Here is an 8,209-nt window from a genome sequence, read left to right as displayed (position 1 = left end):
ATATGTGTGTTTCTATTTATACATCTACATCTCAATACATATCTTAATATTCAAACGTCTTTAAGTCTTAATAAAAAATAATGAGAACTAAGCATAATAAACATTTAATTAATTGAAGCATGCAATTTTGGTCCTACTATTGGTGAATATTAAATTATCTACCATTTGATTATTCATGTATTATGTTAAATTTGTATTGTTATATTTGACAATAATTTAATTTTATAAATAGTTAAATAAAAACTTACTGTCCACCTGCAAGGGATAAACCCTTTTTGATTTACAGAAAATGGTCAAAAATGTCATTAAAGTATTAAATTTAGTTTTAAAATGCTCTTCCAAAATATCATTAAAGTATTCAATATAGTTTTAAAATGCTCTTCTTCCACCTATTTGATGAAATTTGCCCCTACTATTCTTTCCAGACTTATTATTGCCACTCAATTACCGGCACAATTATTGAACATGTACAAAACTTCAATTAAACAAGTGACCTTTATTTATTTTCAAAACAGTGACTGCCATTCATAGAAATGTTACTTTTAGTTCCTACAGAAGATGGAAAATCTCACTCTCCAAAAGAAAAATGGTACAAAACAAGTCCAATTCTTAGGCCGCCAGCATGACTATAACGATTTTGACATCTGAGTAGCAGAATTCACATTGATATCCACCGTCTTTGCTGGTCTGCGGCCCTTGTCTGGACCACCAATGATACCCCATTTCTCGAACTGCCTTTGTCGAGCTCTTGCCCTTTCCTTTTCTTCCTCAGATTTTGATGCAAAGCAGTACGGACAAGAGACGGCATACTCCCATTCTGGGGATTCCATATCAGCATCGCTCACTGGTTTCTTGCATCCATAACAAAGTTTGAATGTTCCCTGTACCAAGCCATGCTCAACAGAAACTCGTTTGTCAAACACAAAGCACTCCCCCTCCCAAAGGCTCTCTGTCTTGGGAACTTCCTCCAGGTACCTTAAAATCCCACCTTCTAGATGATAAACCTGGTAAGAATCGGCCAAAAGCACTGTTAAACAAGACCGTCTGAGCATTTAAAACACCACCTTGTTATAACCATAGAATTCTTGAAACATTGGTTTGCACATTAAAGTTTTTGAAGAATCTGCTAGAAGAGCAACTTACAACACGTGGATTAAAAATTCCCAACTTGTTGGAAAATATTTGTGTATATCCCTAGTTCTTTCGTCTTTGATAGGCTGAGATTTCATGTTACTGCATAGCAAAAATAGATGCAACCTACGTTCAATGTGTTCTCTTTTCACCTCTTCAGTTAATTTGGTTTGCCAGCGCAGAGAGAGGGGCCTGGAGATGCTGGTGGTTCTAAAGAACACATGGATATATCGCTTAAATTCTACTATACATATTACATACAATGCAATGATTAGAGAGAAATGCATGAGTCGTATACTTGTGCAGTTTCCTTAAAAACTTTATGAATAAACCATTTTGATTTAATTTTTACCTCATCAAAGCCTTTGGCGAGGAGAAAACTTGAAGCTTTCTCGCATCGAATACCACCTGTACAGTACATTGCAACTTGGGGAACCTTTTTGTTTCCATTTTCCTTTGTCAGCTTATCTGATGCTCCAACAGAACCAGATGACTCGAACTTGTCTCCTGAATCAGCAAGTTTAAAACGATCCTCCACCCATGATGGAAAATCCCGGAATGCTGTGGTACAAGGATCAACTGCCCCCTTGAACTTCCCGACTCTAATTTCATAATCATTGCGAACATCGATCACAACCTAATTGAGTAATACTAAAATTTAGTGAAGGATCACAATTGAAAATCAAGGTAGTTTTCTGTCATCAAAGAAAATCAAGATAGTTTTCTTGAGTAGGTTTAGGAGGCATTTGACCATGAAATTATTCCTGAATTTTCAGGAATTTGACAAACAAAAAGATGTTTCCACCTTCATCACTCCAAATTACTCGCAAAAAGACAAACAACTCCAATTTGTATTCATGGTGACCACAACTCCAATTTTCTTCAAATTTCTCAATGAAACATGGCCAAACGCCCACTTATTTGCCTCTATAGTTGGTCCTTGGGAGGGATAGCATGTCTTTTGCAGTCAATTTTCATTAAGAAGTAGATTTACATCCTTGGGAGGGATAGCATGTCTTTTGCAGTCAATTTTCATTAAGAAGTAGATTTACAAGAATATTTCAAACAAAAGAACCAAAACAATGAATGTATCAGGAACGGGTAACAAATTCCTATACTTGCTAATAAGTAAAATCCCATAAAGAATGGGCAATCCCCAAACTCATTCCTTCTAAAAACCAGAATTTCCCTATTTTACCATATATTGAGCTTTGCATGTGATAACTTCATTTGTATATCAGGATAGCAATACCTTGAATATGTATAAACCTAAACACTGATACCAAGCATGTTCACCAATAAGCTTGAGTTGGTTTTCAAAGTCAATGTCCAATTATTTATGCAAATAGTCAACCCAGGAGAACCTGGGTTCACTTGTGGCATTAGATGGACCAGCATGCTAAAGTTATTTGTACAAGATACAGAGAAATCTTCATATATTTTGAAATACAACCAATGAAGCAATTAGAAGTGTATATATGTATGCATAAAATACTGAAATATAACTGCAAAGAAAATTATTCATTTAAGCATATTATTCTTCTGCTATTAAACTCCATTCTGGTGGTTTTTGGGCATTTCATAAGAAAGAACAGACAACGGTTCTAAAATCCTATATAAGTTACAAAATCTCATGCACAGCCCTTTTCGTGCAACTTCATAGCTAAATTTAAAACCTCAAAAGATATTTGTGCTTGCGTAATTAAAAATTTTAAAAAGATAACAAATTATAAATAAATTCATAACCACTTGTATTTTTCCTATACACAATTGAACTCTCTAAAGCATATACACAATTTAAAATTAATTGAAAATTTTAAAAATTCAAATTTAATGGAAGAAATTTGTAACAGTCCCTTGTTCTGCAGATTCCAATCTCTTCGTGGAAAAATAACACTTGAATTTGTAAAAATATTCGTCCAAACTTTCAGCAAAAAGATGGTCTTTTCTTCCGTCAATCAAAATTAGCATCATTAATTAAAGGAAAAATCAAAATTTGATTAGGGCTTTAAATAGAGCTGATTTTATAAGAAAGTATTGGTATAATGATGGCAGCTGTTGTTATAGGTAAAACATTATTATAAAAAGGTAAAATATAACATCAAAAATAGCTTTCAAGAAAACTTGGCAGCTATAATAAAATGTTGTTATAGAGAGGCCTGACTAGAACTATAAATCAGACAACCCTTTTGATCCGGTACAGAATTGATTGCATGATTATGAATTATTCATTTACATGATTATAAATTTTTCAAGTCCCAAAATGTCTCTCCACTCTGTAAACCTCTTAAGAAATTCTATACAATCTCTTAAATTCATCTTTCAATAATGTGTCCCCACAACAGCTATGTCCTCATAAGTGTACTCTCCTTCCACCTCCGACCTCGAATGAGATATTTTCCCCAACTAATCACAACCCTTCATGAGATCCATTGAGAATATCAATATTTTGGAGAGGAATCCTTTCCCGTGCTTGAGAACACCTCAGACATTTTATTGCTGTTTCCCTCCTTGTTCTTTTATTCTGTTGTAGTGAACAAGTATTGCTATTGTTCAACCCTCTGCTATGATGGATAAGAAAATTGTTGAATGAGTAGGCAGATTTAGTCATAATCTGCTCCACCATTGAGCTGGCAGATTTGATTATAATCTGCTCCACAAATAAAGCTGGCAGATTTGATTAGAATCTGCTCCTGTGAATATGGGATTAGAATATATTATTCTAGGAAAATAGTTTAGAGGAAATCCCTTGATTCAAGGATTTCCTAAGAATTAGGGATTGATTAGTTTATTTGGTCTTTACTTGTTCTCTTATAAATACTGTAGAAACACTATGAATAAAAGATACTTTTCCAGTTTCTAAACTTTCATGGTATCGCCCTTCCAGTTAACTTCTCATCGATTAAATGGGAAGAACTATCTGGAATGGGCACAGTCCGTAAAGCTTGCAATCGATGGCCGTGGAAAGCTGGGACATCTGACCGGAGAGACAAAGAAGCCGGGAGTTGGAGAGATCAGAGAATTCACTCGTGATTGCTTGGTTAATAAATTCCATGGAACCAGTCATAGGTAAATCTTATCTCTTTTTGCCCACTGCTAAGGATGTGTGGGAAGCCGTTAGGGAGACATATTCAGATGTAGAAAATGCCTCTCAAATTTTTGAGTTAAAAATTAAACTATGGCAAGCTAAGCAGGGTGAGAATGAAGTCACTACTTATTATAATGAAATGGTGTCCTTGTGGAGTTAGACCAGTGTTACAATGATGAATGAGAGTGTTCTGTGGATAGTGTGAAAGAGAAAAAAAAGGAAGAAAATGAGAGAGTACCTTTTTTTCGCAGGATTAAACCGAGAGTTTGATGAGGTCAGGTCGCGAATCCTAGGAAAAAATCCTCTGCCCTCACTTCGTGAAACATTTTCTGAAGTTAGGAGAGAGGAAACTAGGAGGAAAGTTATGTTAAAACCTGATTTAAATGTTGAACTAAAACCTGTTATAGACTCTTCAGCTCTTGTAACAGTGAAGAATGGAGAGGACAAAAACAAAAGGCCATGGTGTGATCATTGCAAAAAATATTGGCACACCCGTGAAACATGTTGGAAGATTCATGGGAAACCACTAAACTGGAAGAAAAAGGGAGTTGATGATCGTGGGTTTCAATCTCAAAATGGTCAGGCCCTCCAAACAACTTATTTTGATCAGGGGCAACAACCTTCTCCAGAAACGTCTCTATTTACAAGGGAACAATTGGAAATTCTGCACAAACTCCTTCAATCTCCACAATTTCGTGCAAATGCACAAAATTCTTCTAATCCGTCATGTTCTTTTGCTGAAACAGGTACTGTATCGTCTGCTTTTCTTAGTACCAATTCCAACCAAATAGATTCTTGGATCATAGATTCAGGAGCCAGTGACCACATGACTGACCACATGACTGGAAGTTCCCATTTTTTCTCTACTTGCACTCCTTGTGCAGGGAACAGTAAAATCAAGATAGCTGATGGTTCCTTCTCTGCAATTGCTGGAAAAGGAACTATTAAACTATCACCATCCCTTGTACTTCATGATACTCTTCATGTTCCAAAGCTCTCTTGTAATCTAGTTTCTGTTAGTAAATTAACCCGTTCTCTTAATTGTCGTGCTATTTTTGATTCCGATTTGTGTGAATTTCAGGAAAAGGTTTCGGGGAAGATGATTGGCAGTGCTAGAGAATCAGGAGGTCTTTATTTTCTTGACAACGGGAACAACTCACTACAGCTGAATCCTATTTGTTTGAACTCTACTTTTGTTTTGAATAAAGTCATGCTTTGGCACTATAGGCTTGGACATCCAAGTTTTTATTATTTAAGACATTTGTTACCTCAGTTATTCAGAAATAAAAATCCATCCTTATTCCAATGTGAATTTTATGAAATGGCTAAGCATCACCGATCTTCTTTTCCTTCTCAAAGATATCAGGCTTCAAAACCTTTGCAATGATTCATAGTGATGTTTGGGGTCTGTCTAGAATTTCAACAATGTTTGGGAAACGGTGGTTTGTAACTTTTATTGACGATCATACTAGATTGAGTTGGGTTTTTTTATTGAAGGGCAAATCTGAGGTTAAAAATGTGTTTGAAACTTTCTATGTCATGGTGGAAACACAGTTCAATGAGAAAATCAAGATTTTTCGGAGTGACAATGGCCGTGAATTTTTTAATGAACAATTAGGAAGTTTTTTCAGAAAAACTGGGGTAGTACACCAAAGCTCTTGTCCAGATACACCTCAACAAAATGGTATCGCCGAAAGAAAGAATAGACACCTTTTAGAGGTAACGAGAGCTTTAATGTTTACTAGTAAAGTTCCACAACACCTTTGGGGAGAGGCTCTCTTGACTGCCACTTACCTTATTAATAGGATGCCATCTCGCCCTCTTGAATTTAAGACGCCTTTTAAAGTTTTCAAAGAAAGTTTTCCTAGTTCTAGGTTAACTACAGATCTGCCTCTGAGAGTTTTTGGTTGTACAACATTTGTTCATGTTCATAATCGTAGTAAACTTGAACCGCGGGCTAAGAAGTGTATTTTTGTAGGATATGCCCCAAGTCAAAAGGGATATAAGTGTTATGATCCACATGCTAGGAAGATAATTGTCACAATGGACCTAACTTTCTTTGAGTCGCAACTCTATTTTACTACTCATCTTCAGGGGGAGTATCATGTAGGTGAAGATTCTTTTTTTTTTGTGATATTGAGGAAACTAGATATCAAGCAAATGAGGAGCCTGATATTACAATAAATACTGATGTGAGAGATGTAGGAGAAGATATAAATAAATGTGATCCAAGAGATGATAAAGACCAAAGTGACTTAAATGATAAAAACTCAGAAATTGAACTTGAACCTGTAGCGCCTTCAAATGACAAAAATAAAAATGGGAATAGAGAACAAAAAACAGAAATGCAGGTGTATTCGAGAAGGAACCGAACTCAAGAAAAAAAGATTGAAGATTCTCAACATTGCCAAAATTCAGTCCCACAAGACCTTACTGTAATTCAAGGTACTCTTCCAACTGATTCTATTTCTAATTCCTTAGATCTAGATCTACCTATTGCGAAACGCAAAGGTGTTAGATTTACTTCTAAATATCCTACTTCTATGTTTGTGTCCTACAAAAAGTTGTCTCCTAGTTATTCAGCCTTTACTTCACAACTCTCTAGTGTGGAGATTCCAACAAATGTGCAGGATGCTCTACAAGTTCCCGAGTGGAAGGAGGCTATTTTGGAGGAATTGCGAGCTCTTGAAAAAAAATGAGACATGGGAGTTGGTGGATTTACCCGAGGGAAAGAAACCAGTGGGTTGTAAATGGGTGTTCACCACCAAATTCAAATCAGACGGATCCTTGGAAAGGTATAAGGCCCGCCTAGTAGCTAAGGGATTCACGCAGACATATGGCATTGACTATCTCGAGACGTTTGCTCCAGTAGCTAAGCTAAACTCAATTAGAGTTTTGTTGACAATTGCAGTAAATCTCGACTGGTCTCCTCAGCAGTTGGATGTGAAGAATGCTTTCTTGAATGGGCACCTAGAGGAAGAAGTCTATATGGATCCCCCACCAGGTTTTGAAGGGAAGTACAAGTCAAAGATATGCAGGCTTAGAAGATCTCTTTATGGTCTAAAACAATCTCCAACGGCTTGGTTCAAAAGGTTTACTCAATTTGTGAAAAAGCAAGGGTATGTGCAGGGACAAGCAGATCACACAATGTTTACTCGACATTCACTGGAAGGAAAAACAACCGTTCTTATAGTGTATGTTGACGATATTATCCTCACAGGAGATGATGTGGTTGAGATAAAAAATCTAAAGGAACGTCTTGCCTCAGAATTTGAGATAAAGGACTTAGGCCCGCTAAAGTACTTTCATGGCATGGAGGTTGCACGATCGAAGAAAGGAATTATAGTGTCACAAAGGAAGTATGTTCTTGATCTGTTAAAAGAAACTGGAATGAGTGGTTGTAGACCAATTGAAACTCCAATTGATCCAAATCTGAAGTTTGTAAAGGAAGGAAAATTGACTGATAAGGGGCAATATCAGAGATTGGTAGGCAAGTTGATTTACTTGTCACATACTAGACCTGATATTTCCTTTGCTGTGAGCCTAGTCAGTCAGTTCATGCATTCTCCACGAGAAGAACACCAAGAAGCTGTGTATCGAATCCTAAGGTATCTAAAGAGTTCACCTGGGAAAGGGTTGTTCTTCAAGAAGAATGAGCAAAGAAGTCTTGAGGCTTATACGGATGCAGATTGGGCTGGTTCATCTATTGATAGGAGGTCTACATCTGGATATTGTACATTTGTTTGGGGAAATTTGGTGACATGGAGAAGTAAGAAGCAAAATGTGGTGGCTCGAAGTAGTGCTGAGGCTGAGTATCGATCCATGGCACACGGAATTTGTGAAATATTGTGGCTCAAGAGATTTTTGGAAGAACTAAGAAGACCTGTGAGTTTTCCAATGAAGTTGTATTGTGACAATAAGGCTGCCATAAGCATTGCTCATAATCCAGTTCAACATGATAGAACAAAGCATGTTGAAGTGGACAGACAC

General features: G+C 36.5%; 1 protein-coding gene across 2 annotated transcripts in view; it reads right to left on the bottom strand.

Annotated features, from left to right (window-relative positions):
- Positions 1-476: 476 nt before the first annotated feature.
- LOC102581667 (rhodanese-like domain-containing protein 7) overlaps positions 477-8,209 on the bottom strand; it is an 11,756-nt gene continuing 4,023 nt past the window's right edge. For both annotated transcript variants that reach the window (XM_006356416.2, XM_015312894.1), the window contains 2 exons: positions 1,484-1,768; positions 477-1,004 (listed from right to left, as the gene is read on the bottom strand). In XM_006356416.2, coding sequence (XP_006356478.1) covers positions 627-1,004; positions 1,484-1,768 — 663 coding nt within the window. In that variant the 3' untranslated portion in view covers positions 477-626. The remainder of the gene's footprint in view (positions 1,005-1,483; positions 1,769-8,209) is intronic.

Source organism: Solanum tuberosum, unplaced genomic scaffold (genome assembly GCF_000226075.1).
Source record: "Solanum tuberosum cultivar DM 1-3 516 R44 unplaced genomic scaffold, SolTub_3.0 scf00219, whole genome shotgun sequence".
In the NCBI taxonomy this organism is placed as follows: domain Eukaryota; kingdom Viridiplantae; phylum Streptophyta; class Magnoliopsida; order Solanales; family Solanaceae; genus Solanum; species Solanum tuberosum.
This window is presented reverse-complemented; position numbering and strand designations above follow the sequence as displayed.